This window comes from Sus scrofa, chromosome 2, assembly GCF_054392235.1.
Source record: "Sus scrofa isolate SSC_HxYL_T2T_F1_AM1 chromosome 2, Sscrofa_HxYL_maternal_Yorkshire_Landrace_v2.0, whole genome shotgun sequence".
NCBI lineage: Eukaryota > Metazoa > Chordata > Mammalia > Artiodactyla > Suidae > Sus > Sus scrofa.
Window position 1 is genome coordinate 13,673,798 of NC_139384.1, and position 15,303 is coordinate 13,689,100.

At 51.5% G+C, this 15,303-nt stretch overlaps 1 protein-coding gene across 1 annotated transcript; it reads left to right on the forward strand.

The window, feature by feature from the left end:
• The first annotated feature begins 9,895 nt into the window (after window positions 1–9,895).
• On the forward strand, window positions 9,896–13,997 carry LOC100625180 (proteoglycan 3). The gene is made up of 6 exons (XM_003353867.6): window positions 9,896–9,932; window positions 10,284–10,419; window positions 10,889–11,199; window positions 11,953–12,084; window positions 12,918–13,029; window positions 13,821–13,997. The coding sequence occupies exons 2-6, from the start codon at window positions 10,359–10,361 to the stop codon at window positions 13,877–13,879; spliced, it is 675 nt and encodes a 224-aa protein (XP_003353915.3). The 5' UTR covers window positions 9,896–9,932; window positions 10,284–10,358; the 3' UTR covers window positions 13,880–13,997.
• Window positions 13,998–15,303: the final 1,306 nt, after the last annotated feature.

Genomic DNA, 15,303 nt, shown 5'->3' on the forward strand with positions numbered 1-15,303 from the left:
TTTTTTGATTTTTAGGGCTGTACCACAGCATATGGAGGTTCCCAGGCTAGGGGTCAAATCAGAGCTACAGCTCCCAGCCTAGGCCACAGCCACAGCAATATCAGATCTGAGCTGTGTCTGCGACCTATACCACAGCTCATGGCAACGCTGGATCCTTAACCCACTGAACAAGACCAGGGATTGAACCCGCAACCTCGTGGTTATGAGTTGGATTCGTTTCCACTGTGGGAACTCCTCTAATGATTATCTTGCTTAAAAGCTTTCAGTGGCTCCCTGTTGTTCATACGACAGAACCTAGATTCCACCCCAGCAGTCCAGGCTGTGAGCCAGGGGATCCCACCCTCTCCCCCACCCTCTTCACCTCCCACCTCTGAGGACACAGAGTTCATCCCTGTGGACCCACGTTTCTTATCTGGCATCCGGGAGCACACCGATTCCTCTGCACTGGGCCCCCCACCCTCACCCGCCACCATCTCTGCAGGGAAATGTGCCTGGTCCTCTGGGCTCATCTCTGACAACCTTTCACTGGGCTCTCCAGCAGCTGAGTTCCTGGGCCTTGGTCACCCTGGCACCTGTGTCCTCTCATGACCACCTCCTCACTTGGACAGTCAGCTCCAGGAGGAAGCATCTGGGTCTCACCCGGCCCAGGGACCAGTGCTTGCTTGGATCCTGGCTCGGATCCTGCCTTGCTGTCGCTGTGGTGTAGGCTGGCAGCTGTAGCTCCGTTTAGACCCCTAGCCTGGCAACTTCCACATGCCTCAGGCGTGGCCCTGAAAAGAAACAAAGGAAAAAAATAGTTGTTGCAAAACAGATCAGAAAATAAAGAACTACATGAAAAACAAATATTACTGTTCATTGCAGCACTCAGAAATACCTGAAGTTAGGAGTTCCCTGGTGGTGCAGCAGGTTATGGATCCTGTGTTATCACTGCAGCGGCTTGGGATGCTGCTGTGGTGCAGCTTTGATCCCTGGTCCGGGAACTTCCATATGCTGCAGGCACTGCCAAAAAAAGGGAAGAAATACCTGAGGTTAACATATTGGCACGTGTCTTCATAGCGGTACGACTGCGTATGATGTTGGAAACCATCTCAGAAGCTTCTTTCTTTCATCAAAGAGCTGTCAAAAGCCTGACTGTAAACAGCTGCTTATAACCCCGTCTCAAGGCTCTGTCACCCTTCACCCCCCACTCCATCCTGGGTCTCCCCTCATACACACATCTTGGGACTTTGTGGCCCCACTCCCTTTCTGTCCCTTCTCTGCTGCCTGAGCAGAGGGTCCCAGATGAAGCATGAGAGCAGCCGAAGGCAGCAGAACTGAGTGTGCAAATAAAATGGAGCTAAAAGAGCCACCTTGGAAGTTTCTGGGGGACATTGCCACTTCCATGAACCATCTTCCTTTAATCCAGTGCTAACTGTTCTTTAGCCTGAGGTGTTGGCTTCTCGGGGGCTGTTGACCCTCTTCCCCAGATTCAAAGCGTGGGTCCTAGCAGCTATGTCCTGGAGCTCCTCTTCTGCCAGCTCCTCGGGGGTAGATGCTTCCCAGATGCATTGGGGATGACTTCCCAAAGCAGCGAGTCCATCCTTTAATACTTTGCGGAAAGAACCCTTCCATCCAGCCTCCAAGGCACAGGCTCCAGGCCAGGTTCCCATCCTTTGCTGGCGATGAGGAATTTGCAGATGGGCCTGTCTGACCGCTCCTGGGCCCGCTGGGGCCTGCATGGCTGCCCACAGTGGTGCTGACTCACCGGCAGGGTGATTAGACCCAGGCCCTCGCTCAGGCCCCTCAGCGTCCCATTTCCTGAGTTCAGTGTTAGCTTCCAGGCCGGAAGGTGGACTCAAGCAGTGGGTGCCTGGTAAAGGCTCTGGGCTTTGAGACCCTGACCAGCTGTGTGAAGCAACCCTTAATCACTCAGAGCCTCCGTGCGCCCCCCCCCCTGCCCCCGCTAGGGGATGTTAAATACCGTGGGGGCTGGTTCGGAAGACTGGAGAGAACTTTTCAGGAATAAAAGGTAGAGGCAGCTTGGGCTCAGCAGTTGGACTATCCAAGACCAACTTGCAGCTCCTTCCCCAACGATGCTGGGATTTAGATTCATGGTGCCTCTGTTTCCTCATCTGTAAAGTGGGGATAACGATACAACTATATCACAGAATGGTAAGGATTCAGAGAAGGAATGAGAGTTCCCGTTGTGGCACAGCAGAAATGAATCTGACTAGGAACCATGAGGTTTCGGGTTCAATCCCTGGCCTCACTCAGTGGGTCTTGGATACAGCATTGGTGTGAGCTGTGGTGTAGGTCACAGATGCGGCTCCGATCTGGCGTTGCTGTGGCTCTGGCATAGGCCGGCAGCTGTAGCTCCCATTCAACCCCTAGCCTGGGAACCTCCATATGCCACGGGTGCGGCCCTGAAAAGACGACAAAAGAAAAAAAAAGGAATGAATGTAAAGCACTTCAAACATGTCCTAAACCGCCTGGCATGCAGCAGCTGTGCCAGCACGTGTTACCACTAACCTCTCTGACTCCCGGGTGTGTGTGTGTGTAGACCGAGGTGCTGCACTCCTGGTGGAGCTGGAATGTCTCTGCATTTGTTCTGGACAGAAACCGCCCTGCAAGCATTTGCTCAAACTTGTTTCCAACAAAGCCACAGATACTCTTGCATTTAGAAAGAGAAAATTTCAAGGCCAAAAACAAAAAAAAAAAAGATTTTCTTTTCTGGGCTGCACCTGTGGCATATAGAAGTTCCTAGGCTAGGGGTCAAATCAGAGCTGTAGGTGCTGGTCTATGTCACAGCCATGCTGGATCCAAGCCACATCTGCAACCTGAACTACAGCTCATGGTGATGCCGGATCCTTAATCTGCTGAGTGGGACCAGGGATCGAACCCCAATCCTCACGGATACTAGTTGGGCTCTTAACCCACTGAGTCACAACGGGAACTCCTAGAAAGAAACTTCCTTTTTTTTTTTTCTTTTTTTTTTTAAGGGCTGCACCTGTGGCATCTGGAAGTTCCCAGGCTAGGGGTCAAATCGGAGCTACACCTGACGGCCTACACCACAATCACAGCAATGCTGGATCTGAGCTGCATCTGTGCCTATACCACAGCTCACAGAAACACCAGATCGAGGCCAGGGATCGAACCCAAGTACTCATTGATATGAGTCGGGCTTGTTACCGCTGAGCCAGAACAGGAAGTCCAAAAACCTTTCTAATTATCCCAAATCTTAAACCAAAATCAGTAAAAAAAAAAAAAATGTCAATCTCCATATTCAATTATTGCACTACTCTTTGATGCTTCCACAGTCAAGGCAGAAAGTCTTCAAGTGTGCAATTGTCAATCACCAGGGACAGAGCTGTATACTCCTTTAGGGGCTGGGGCCAGAGATGGGTGGGGCCGAGGAAGGGGTATCGACAGGTGCTCAGGCAGCCCTGCATCTCTTTCTCACGTCCTCAGGCTGAACACGGTGGTAGCCGTCACCATTGGTGAGGATTAAATGAGGCTCCACATGAAAAGCGCTTGGCCCTGACACACAGTATGTTCTGAATTAACGGAAGCTATTAATTTTTATGATAGACACAGTATCATGAGTAAAGGTCAAGTGGACTCTTTAAAAGCGAAATGGTTATATTCTCCTGTCTTGGAACGAATCCCACCCCAGCCATAGTTAATTCCTACATTTCCTCCAGCTCTCCGCTCAGATCTCCCTTCTTTCCAGCCTGCTGCCTTGTATAGGTTTTCATGGCACCAGGCCCTTCTCCAGCACAGAGCTTGACATGATTGCCATTTAATATACAGTTAAAAAAAAAATCTCGGAGTTCCCATTGTGGCTCAGTGGTTCATGAACCCGACTAGTATCCATGAGGACTTGGGTTTGGCCCCTGGCCTCGATCAGTGGGTTATAGATCCGGTGTTGCCATGAGCTGTGGTGTAGGTTGCAGATGCGACTTGGATCCCGAGTTGCTGTGGCTGTGGTGTAGGCCGATTGGATCCCTAGCCTGGGAACCTCCATATGCCACAGCTGTGGCCCTAAAAAGACAAAAGATGAAAAAAAAAAATCTCAGCTTCCATGAGGTTGGGAACTCCATGTTGGCACTAAGTGTATCTTTTATTACCTTCTGTATCCTCAGGAGTTTGCACCTTATCTGCCTAACACAGATTGGAGGTTCAAGAAATACTGTATCTATAAGACAGAGACATAGAGGGCCCGTTGTGTCTCAGTGGGTTAAGAACCTGACTCATACCCATGAGGATGCAGGTTCGATCCCTGGCCTCGCTCATTGGGTTAAGGATCTGGCTTTGCTGCCAGCTGTGGCTTAGGTCTCCGATATGGCTCAGATTTGGCATTGCTGTGGCTGTGCTGTGGCTGTAGCTCCAATTCAACCTCTAGCCTGGGAACTTCCATGTGCTGTGAGTGTGGCCCTAAAAAAGACGCCCCCCCCACCCCCAGAAAAAGAGAAATGGGAGGAAGGGAGGAAGGAAGGAGGAAAGAAAGGGAGAGAAGAGAAGAAGGGGAGGAAAGAGAAGGAATGAATGAATGATGGAAGGAAGGAGCCTCTTTAACTTTCCACCACCCTGAGATTTCCATCTCCAACTTGCAGGGACTTGCTTGAGGAAACTACCAGGTGACTTGAGTCAAGAGGCTTTAAAGACATTTGGCGTATTTCTGATGGTGTCATGTTGGAGAAGGTAATGAAATATTGTATTTTATGACAAGATATTTGACTATCTGGAGACTTTTTTTCCTGGCCACGCCTATGGCACACAGAAATTCCTGAGCCAGGGTAGAACCCATAGCAGTGACCTGAGCTACAGCTGTGATAAAACACCAGATCTTTAACTCACTGAGCCACCAGGGAACTCCTCTGGAGCCATTTTTGATTGCCATATCTTGGGGGGGAAGGTACTACTGGGATCTAGAGGGCGAGGTCATTGCTGCTAAACACTCAACATTGCCCAGGACAGCCCCCCACAACAAAGAATCATCCCACCAAAATATCAATAACGCTGAGCCTGAGGTTAGGAGGGGCCGGATCATGAAGAAAGTATTTATCTCAGAGAAAAAGGAGTAATTGAAGAGTGTTTGTGTGTGGGCTCCAGATTTAGGAGTTCATTTGGCAGCATACAGACAACGTATCAGAGATGGGGGGAGGTCATGGTAAGAGGAAGAAGGGAAAATGATTTGAGATAATGATTTGAAATAATCCAGGTGAAAGATGGTTAGTGGATGGTTAGCACAGCAGCAGAATAAATGGGGATGGATATGTAGATGAGATGGAGATAGGATGGCCCCAGAATCCTGGCTTGGGCATCTAGGGGCAAGGTAATGATTTATTTTGAAAAAGTGACCACAAACAGAGGAGCAGGTTTGTGTAAGAGGGTGTGTGTATGTGTGTGTGCGAATATGATGAGTTCAGTCTGATATATGCTTAATTCATTATGCTCGTGGGACCTCAAAATTGGGAAGCTTCTGAGTCACATACTCAGGACTACGTATGTGAGTCCTCAGTTGTGGACCAGACCTGGTGAGGAGCAGATCTGGAGCTGGAGATGAAGATGTGGAAGTGATCAGTATATATTTCATAGCTTGAGACATGTGGGGTAGATGAGAGAACCCATGGAATGTGTGTAGCGTTAAGAAAGAAAGGCACCAAGAAACCAGGTGATGGCGAATATTTGACTTTCCAGAAGAGGAAGAGGACTCTGCCAGGAGCAAGTGGGAAGAATGGCTAGAAAGGTTGTTGAGAAAAAAGGCGGTTTTTAGGAGGGGAGGAGGTAAAGAGAGATCAGGCACTACAAAGGTCAAGTAGAACAAGAACTGATGAGTGTCTGCTGGGTGTGGCAATTATGTGGTCAGAGGGAACCTTGGCAATCGTGTGTCCATGAAGCTAGGGGGTGGGCAGAAACCAGATGACTATGGTGCAAAGAGTCGGAGGGGGTTGAAGAGCTGACCAGCAAGTCTACACTGCTCATTGAGGAGGTTGGCTTTGGTGCAAAGAAGAGGAGCCACCTCATTCTTTGACTTAACCTCCAGGAAACCCCAAATCATCAAGGTGTTCATTGCTTTTCTGAGGGCAGGACTTAGAGCTAGAAGGGACTAACCAGTCTCTTAAGGTCTGAGGGGAAGGGTGGTGGGACCTCTGGCTTGAGTCAAACCTCTCTTCCCCACTGTCTATATTTTCTGACATTCTGTCCCTAGGTTCTTTAGAAGGTTCTCCAGCCCATTTGGGAAACTCCACGTAGCCCATCAACCTCCCGCCATCAATCGCACCAACTATAAATTTCATCCTGGGAAGGAAATGTGCCTTGAGGGTTGCATTCATCTTCTATGCCAGGTAACAAATTGCTACAAAAGTAGTGACTTCAAACAACACACGTTTATTAGCTCACAGTGCTTCAGGTCAGAAGTGTGGGCATAGCATGGCTGGACTTTCTGCTCAAGGTCTCCCGAGGCTAAACTCAAGGTATTGGTTGATCTGTGTTCTCCTCTGGAGTTTGGGGTCCTCTTCCAAACTTGTGTGGTTGTGGCAGAATTCTGTTCCTTGTGCTGTTCCTGGCTGGCTGTCAGATTTGGGCTGCTTCACATTCCTTGCCATATAGTGCCCTGCTCCATCTTCAAAGCCAGCAGTGGATAACCTCCCTTGGGTTGAGTTCTGCTCATGTTTGTAATCTCTGACTTCAGAAAGAATCCAGTCCCTTTAGAGAGCTCACCGTACTGAGTCAGACTCATCCTGGATATTCTCCCTTTCATAAGATTGACTGTGCCATATAATAAAACACAAGCACAGGAGTCAAATCCATCATATGCACAGTTCCAGGGACTATGCAGTATGTGTGCACAGGGATGGGAGAAAGGTGTGGAGGAGGCATCTGAGAATTCTGTATATCACAAGCACAAAACGAGACTCTTTCTAAAAAAAATTGTTGGCTATGGCATCGAGCTGTTTGATGTGGGATCTCATTCACCTCCCAGACCAGGGATTGAACCCAGGCTGTAGCAGTGAAAGTGCCAAATCCTAACCTCTTGACCACCATGGAACTCCCAAGCAGGATATTTTTGGTGGAGAAGATTGGAGGTCATTCCTGGCAATTTGAGAACAAATCACCTAGTAAAGTTAGAAGTCTTTTTGCCTTTTGGGAAGACCTCATGGATGGTTTGGACCCTCACCCTAGGAACATCAACCAGTGGTATGTTGTCTATGATTGCAGAGTTCACAGCACCTTGAACCCATTCATTGTTTCAAGGCAGACAAATGCTGGGCCAGGGCATTGGGGAGGGTACAAGGGGAGATGAGGGCTCCACAGGTGAGCTGGGTCTCTGGAGCTGCAAAGCTTCCTACCTTTGAGCTACTACTGTGTGTTGGTCATGGGAAAGATTTAAAGCAAGCTTCTTTGATATTGGCCATCATTGCCAAGGTGACTTCTGCTTGGTGCCCTGTACTCACATATGCTCATTGTGCAGCAGTCCTTACTTGGAGCAGGGCGGATCCCTCAGTGCCAGGTCTACCTCTGGACAGGATGTGCTGCAGTTACGGCAAACTCTCACATGAGCCTAAGGTGGGGATGAGCCCCTGATGATGAGGTTAGGGAAGATGAAATGGGAGATAGGGCAGGGGGAGTCTATTGGGATCCCCTGCAGGAGTGCTGATTTGAAAGAAGATGATTGAGTCTCTTTAGGGTCATCCAGGCTCTATAGGAAATTTGCAGATGGAAAGGGGAACTCCTAAGACTTGGGATCTTGCCATGTTGGACCAACACTTTTTAGGAGAAAAGAAGAGGCTTGAGGCTCCAAGGCACTGGGCCCCAAGACCTCGAGGTCTCTGCCTCCATTCAACATCAAGGTATGGAGTTCCCATGACTAGTATCCATGAGGATGCAGGTGTGATCCCTGGTCTTGCTCAGTGGGTTAAGGATCACTCATTGTCGCGAGCTGCGGTGTAGGTCACAGATGCGGCTCGGATCTTGCATTGCGGTGGCTGTGGGTGTAGTGGGGGGACCGCAATATGCCACAAGCGCGGCCCTAAAAAGACCAAAAAAAAAAATCCAGATATGCAGAGCGGACTGTAGCTTGGGGTTCAAGAAGAAAAGTTGCTGAGGAGAGGGCCTAAGTGAGTCCGGTGTGGGTAGAGGTCAATGTAACCCTCCCCACTTCTCTAACTAGAGAGATCTCCCGCTTGAAATCCACAGAACAGTTTGGGGCCCTGGAACTAGCCAATCCCCACCACCCCCACAACCCCCGCCACCCCCAAGTCAGGTAGATAAGCCGAAATTCAGGTCCGTTGGGCTGGGGAGATAACGGCCAAGACCGTTACTCTGCAATCAGGCCAGAAGTGACCTCTCAGATACTTACTTCTCCATTTGCAGGTGCACGGGGAGAGCAGAGGAAGGGAAGGAATCCAGGCCTTTTCACCCTCTGGGCTGCTGGTCCCTGGTGCCCTGAGCCCTGGAGGGCCGGGCTGGAAGCCAAGGAACAAATTGGTGCTGCCCAGCTAGGGTACCACTGAGTTGAGTCACCCTGACCAGCAGGTCCACCGGCTCTTGGCATGCAAGTCCAGCAAAACCGGACTCAGCACTTGCTGGGATCTCCCTGAAGTGCAATGAGTTTGGCTGGAACATGAGTGGTTCAAGTTCTGACTTTTTGTTCATCATGGTATTTTTGCAATTGATTCTGATTTGGGGAGAAAGATTGCATTAAATGTTTGTTTGTTTATTTTGACTACTGAACTCTTAATTGTCCCCTTACATTGTGCAGCTGAGGCGAGCGAGTGCCTCACTGGCTTCCCCTTAGTCCTCACCCTGCTGGTGATGGAGGGCTGGTGGGAGATGGGGAGTCTGGGAGCGGGGAGGGTGGCCCACAGAGCACCTGAGTGCCTCTGCATGGGAATGCTTCCATTCCAGCTGCTGCCTCTTGGCCAGAGATATGCCTCCAGGTTGGACAAAATGGCATGTTCCAGGTCAGTGACCCTCCCTGGGGGCAAGTTTGCTTCCCAGAGGCCATTTGGAAATGTGTGGACACATTTCTGATTGACATGCCTGGGGAAAGGATGATGGGCACCTAGTGGGTAGAGGCCCAGAGATGCTGCTCAACTTTCTGCAAGACGCAGAACGGCTCCCCCTCAGCAAAGAACTCTTTGGTTCCAAATGGGAAGTGCCTAAAGGTTGAGAACCTTGGTGGAGAGGCACCTTCTCAAGAGCCTAAGCTCTGCACAGGCTAAAGGTGAGAAAAAGGAGAGGGAGAAGGAGAGGGACAGAGAGGAAGAGAGTGAAGGAGGGAGGCAGGGAGGGATGGAGGGAGAGTGAGAGGGAGAGCGAGAGAGCGAGAGAGAGGTGGTTTTGGAGCCCCAAAGACTAGAGATCTCAGTGCCCCCCCTTCCTGCATAACCTTGGCAAGCCACTTTCCCTCTCTGAGACTCATTTTTCACCTCTCTGAGGCAGGGCTGATGACCCACTCTCGAGGGACAGGGGTCAGGAAGGTGAGGCGGCAGGGATGTGATGTAGGTAAAGCGCCTGGTCTAGACAAGAGCTCAGCAGGGCTGTGGCTCCCTTTCACCTCCTGGCTCCTCTCCTGAGCTCCCTGGGAGCCTCCACTTCACTTGCTGGCATGCCGACCAGACGAAGGCTGTTCTGATGTTAAAGAGTGCTGTTCAGGGCCTCTTCCAGCAGACTCATGCCTGGATCGTAGTCATCTGGAGCTGTCTTGCGCCCACTAGGGGGTTGGGGCAGCTACATGTGGCGGGAGGCAGGTCCCTGGAGTTCCAACAGAGAGCAGAGCCCAACGGTGAGAGGATTAAGCAAACCTCTTATCAGCTGCACTGCCCACTCCCCAAGCCTGGGGCAATCATCCTGGCCCCTTCTCACTTCCCCAAAAGCCCAGTATAAGGGCTGCCTCTGGGGTCCAGCGGCCAGAGGCACTGAGTGTGAGGGCTTCAGACTCTGGAGAGGTAAGTGCTCCCTCTGCTGCCCAGGGAGGACAGGTCCAGGGCTGGGAGGATGCCACACCCTATAGAGAAAACTCCTAGGAAGCTTGTCCTTAGGACCCGAATGGTCACTGCCCTTCCCCTTCTTCCCCTGTGTCAGTGAAACTGGCCTTGGTGGTGCGCAGCCCTGTTCCCGCAGGGGCAACTGCTCTGCGGCCATCTTTCCTGCGCGCAGTGATGGAGCTCTCGGGAAAAAGGGACTTTAGTTCTTGAGCTGATAACCCGCCTGGTCTGTTCACTGGGGGAGAAGGAAGCGCTCCAGCTTGCCCTTTAACCAAGCTGTTAAGCAAAAAGTGCCTCTCTGCCGTGTGCCAGGGACTGTGCAAACACACAGGATATCGCCAAGGAGGGCAGGTGAAGCTGTCTTCCCTGTCCCAAGACTCTGTGGATATGAAAGGCCTCCTGCTCCTGCCCCTTCTGCTGCTGGGGACAGTTTCGGCTCTTCATCTGGGTAAGTCCTTCCCTCCCTTTCTCATCCATCTTTCTCGTTTCTCTTCTTTGCCCCTGCGAGTTCTTTTGCTCTTGGGGCCAGGGCCACAGCCTCCCCTCTTCAGGGGACCCAGCCCGTCTCTAGTGAGATTTCTCCTGGACCCAGAAGTGTGACCTGAGCTTTCCTTCGGGGTTCCTTTGCGAGGAGAAATGCCCATGTGTGAAGAGGAAGGACTTCCCACAGGCGCTTCCTGACCCTCCCCCACCCCAAACACACACACACACTCAGGTGGTGTCAGGCAGCATCAGCTTCGCACGCATGCAGTTGTCCATGTACTGCAAGAGTTCTGGTGTCACCCAAGCCCAGGGCGATTCCTCCAGGCTTGGTTCTAGGTGGCATTCTAGGAAGGCTGAGTGGGGCCACTGGAGCTGTCCGTGGTCCTGGAAGAAGGGGGACCCGGGCCTGAGGGCAGCTTACCTCTTCTTCCCAGAGAATGATGCTCCCCATCAGGGCAGAGGAGAGACACAAGCAGACCTGAGGCAGGATCTGGAAGGCTCAGGAGACCAGGAGCGAGAGCTGGCCCTGAATGATGAAGTGCCTGAGTCAGAGGGAGAGGCCAGGGCTCCCAGCTCTCAAGATGCCTTTGTGGATGAGGAGGCCATGGAGTCAGACCAAGCTGCCCTAGATGAGAATGTGGAGTGTCCCAGGGAAGAAGACAGAGTTCAAATGCAGGGAAGTAATGGGTGTCAGAGCTGCTACTATGTGTTGGTGAGGAGACCAAGGTCATTTAACCATGCACAGGTAAGTGGCACGGAGGCTACTATGTGGGGGGCAGAGGGCGAAGAGAGTGGATTCAGTACTCTGTTCCCTATCATTTAGATGAAGGACATTTAGGCAAGCTCAGGTGAGTGGCAGGGGAGCCAGGGAGAGGAGAAGAGAGTGGATTCAACCTTCAGTTCTCTATCATATAGACCAGTGGTTCTCCAAGCCTAGTATGTATGCATCAGCCTCTCCTAGAAGTCTTATTCAAACACAGATCTCTGGGGAGTTCCTTGGTAGCCTAGAAGTTAGGGATTTGCCTTGTTACTCATATGGCTCACGTTACTGCTGTGGCTCAGGCTTGATCCTTGGCCAAAAACTTCCACATGCCACAGGTATGGCCTATGCCCCAACCCCCAAGAAGCCCTTCACAGATTCCTGGCCTTTGAACTCTCAGTTTCTGGTTGAGCAAGTCCGAGGCTTAAGAAGTTGCATTTTTACCCAATTCCCAGGTATTGATAATTCCGGCCTGGCAACTGCACTTTGAGAAGCACTGGTTTAGTTCGATAAAGGGTTTTGGTGTAAGATATACTTGTAGCAAGTCCTGGCTCCACCTGCCATTGGCTATTTTACCTGAGCAGGTGACTTCGCTCCTCAGGGCTGTTGTGTTTTCATGTCAATGGAAATGTATGGTACCACCTCTCAGAGATGTGGTGAGGATTAAATGATACTTGGCATGTATTGTTGAGAACAAAAAAACCAGTCAATTCTCCACCCCATCTCCTCTTTCTGCAGTATGTTTGCAGAAGGTGCTACCGAGGGAACCTGATCTCCATCCACAATTATCGGACAAACCATCACATGCAGCGCTTTTCCACTTTTTTCAACCAAGCACAGGTCTGGATTGGAGGCTACATCACATCCTGGGTAAGTGAGGTGCTGACTCCCAGGTACAAGGTGGTCTTTCTGACTGCCCCCAATGGAACACTGGCTGGCATCAAGTCTCATTCTGGCGCCTGAAGTGGCCTTCGAGTGGCGCACAGTGCCGTGCTCTAGCTGGCTAGCCCTGGCTTAGGAGAACTGACAACTGAGGGCTTCTCTTCCCAACTCCATGTTCAGGGATGACATGCTTGTAGCCTGAAATCGGCCCCGCTGGATGTACGTGCACAAAGGAAATGGGCAGTTGTTACAAATCAGGTTTCTTCCCTCCCGGTGCCTCTCTCCCTCCCCCAGGGCTGGTTGTTAAATGCTTACCAGCACATCCCTGGAGTCAGGAGATAAATTCCATCTCCAGCTTGGTCTCTTACTAGCCGAAGGACTTCCTCCAAGTTTCCGTTTCCTCATCTCTAAAGTGGGGTCCTTCTCTCAGAGTGGCCCTGGGACTGTGGATGAGTAAGTGCCATCATATTGGCCACTCAAGTGTGTTGCGTGGGCCAGCAATGTGGACATCGCCTGGGAGCTTCTTGGGAATGCACAATGCTGGGTCCTTTGGAATCAGAATCTGCACTGGAACGAGATCCCTAGGAGATCTGTTTGTGCAGTTTAACCTGTGGGAAGGCTGCAAGTGATGCTTTGTCTGCCATTGTCATTGCCTACAAGCCCTGAGGGGTGCATCTCTAAGGTACCTGGCTCCTGGCCCGGTGGGCAGTGAGAGGAGATTACAGTGCCAGAAAGGGAAACTGAGAGTGCTTTCCCTGGAGCCCCAGAATCTGCCTGTCTTCCCACACACCACCCTCTGACCCAGCCTATCTCTAATCCAGAACCGGTGTAGGAGATTTCGGTGGACTGATGGGAGTTGCTGGAATTTTCAATATTGGGACCGAGGGCAGCCTAGGAATGGGAGTGGTCACTGCGTGTCCATGACTGCCAGAGGTGAGTGGGTCTGGGCACTAGTCCAGGGGAAGGGGTGGCAAGGTGGACTCCCACACATTAGAGCTTTTGAGCTGCCTGAACACACCTCCACAAACCCATGCCCTTCTTTCACCTGGAGAAACAACGTCCTGTTTGTGAGAAGGGCTGAGATGTCAGGATGCCTCAGAGCAAAATCAGGTGATGGGGTGCCCTGGGCAGGGGCTAGTTGGGGCACAGAGCTAGGCCTGGGGCCTGGGGACTCCTTTCCCTCCTTGGAGATGATGGTGACAAAGGAGTGAGTCTGGGAGAGATGGGCGAAAGAGATGTGAGTGTAAGGTAGGGCTGAGGGAGGAGGAAACGTTGTGGGAATTAGGGATGGCGGACAGATGACTGGACCATCACGGCTGCCAGTTGTAAGGGAGCGGACTTGGTACAGTGGCTAAGACCATATGGGCTGGAGTCAGAATGCGGCCATTGACGTCCCGGCTCTGCCACTTGCCGGCTGAGATACAGGCAAGGTATCACACCCACCAAGCCCCAGCTTCCTCATCTGTGAAATGGGAGTGATGAGAGCACCGACCTCTGGGAGGCATGGGGAGGATGAAGCCATCGTCCATGGAAAGCTCTTAGTGCACTGCCTCTGCCAGGGAAGAGATGGATAGACGTTGGCTGAGGGGTGTGGGAGTCAGGCTGTCAGATCCGGAGGACCACAGGCAGAGCCGACTTAGGAGGTGCCTGTGGAGGGAAGGTGGGGGCACAGGCCACTCCCAAGTAGCTGACATTCCTGACATCACTGTGCTCTCCACCACTAGGAGGTCGCTGGCGACTATCATCATGCGCATGGCGCCTGCCCTTCATCTGCTCTATCTAAGCCAGAGGCAAGGAGCCCCTTCCTTGGAGCCGCTCGCTCCCTCGACGCCCTCCTGGATGCCCCCACCCACTCTTGTCCCCCAGCCAAGCCGATTAATAAAGCCAGACTTCCCACAGCATTCCCCGACCCTTGTTTCTGCTTCGTGCGATTTGGAGGACTCCTCTGGAAGTGTGAACGCATGTCAGTGTGTGTCTGAGCACACGCGTGTGCAGGTCTTTGTTTGCGTGTGTACATGGATGTGTATCCGATACAGCCATGTGACGAGAGGTGGAGATTCAAGGTTTGCCAGATGCACTTTGTTGCTAAAGGTGCTGGAATTGCTGGAACAGGACAGGTTTGGAGAAGCCCAGGGGAAGTGGCTGGTGATGAAGCAGGAGGGATGAACACGAGCGGGCCTCTGGCAACGGGAGCATGGGCCTTGGCACGGCCCTGAACCTCACCAGCGCTGGGCCCCAGGGCCTGCCTCTAGGTGAAGAGGCTTGTCCTCAGTAGAGGGGTCTGTGCCTCTGCCTTGGATGGAGGCTGGTCCAGAAAGCTCCCCATCACTGCTGTCAGTCTCCCAAGGGCATGGAAGGGGTGCTGGTTGGGGTCAGGCCTCCCCCCAGGGCCCTGCATCCTGTACTGCATCAGGCTAATTCTTGATGCTGCATCTCTTAAAGCAGCAGGAGCAGTGGGAGTGGGGGTAGGGAGGATGCGCTCCGCATAGGTGGCTCTGAGACTGGTACTTTGGATGGCAAGCCTCCTCTTATCAGCCTCTACTTATCTCCTTCCTGGGGAGTGGGCTCTGGCCACTGCTAACCAGTTGTTTTTTTGTTTTTGTTTTTGTTTTTGTTTTTACTTTTTTCCCTTATAGCTGGTTTACAGAGTTCTGTCAGTTTTCTACTGTACAGCAAGATGACCCAGTCACACATGCATATATCCATTCTTTTTCTCACGGTATCATGCTCCATCATAAGTGACTAGATAGAGTTCCCAGCGCTATACAGCAGGATCTCATTGCTTACCCATTCCAAAGGCAATAGTTTGCTTCTATTAACCCCCAATTCCCAGTCCATCCCACTCCCTGCCTGCTTGGCAAGCACAAGTCTGTTCTCCAAGACCAAGGTCTTCTTTTCTGTGGAAAGGTTCATTTGTGCCTCATATTAGAGTCCAGATATAAGCGACACCATATGGTGTTTGTCTTTCTTTCCCTGACTTCCTTCACTTAGTGTGAGAGTCTCTGGTCCCCTCCATGCTGCTGCAAATGGCATTAGCTTTTCTTTTTGTGGCTGAGTAGTATTCCATGGCGTATATACACCACATCTTCTTGAACCAATCACCTGTCGATGGACATTTAGGTTGTCTCCCAGTCTTCACTGTTGTGAACAGGGCTGCGATGAACACGCGGGTGCATGTGTCTTTTTCCAGGAAAGTTTTGTCTGGAT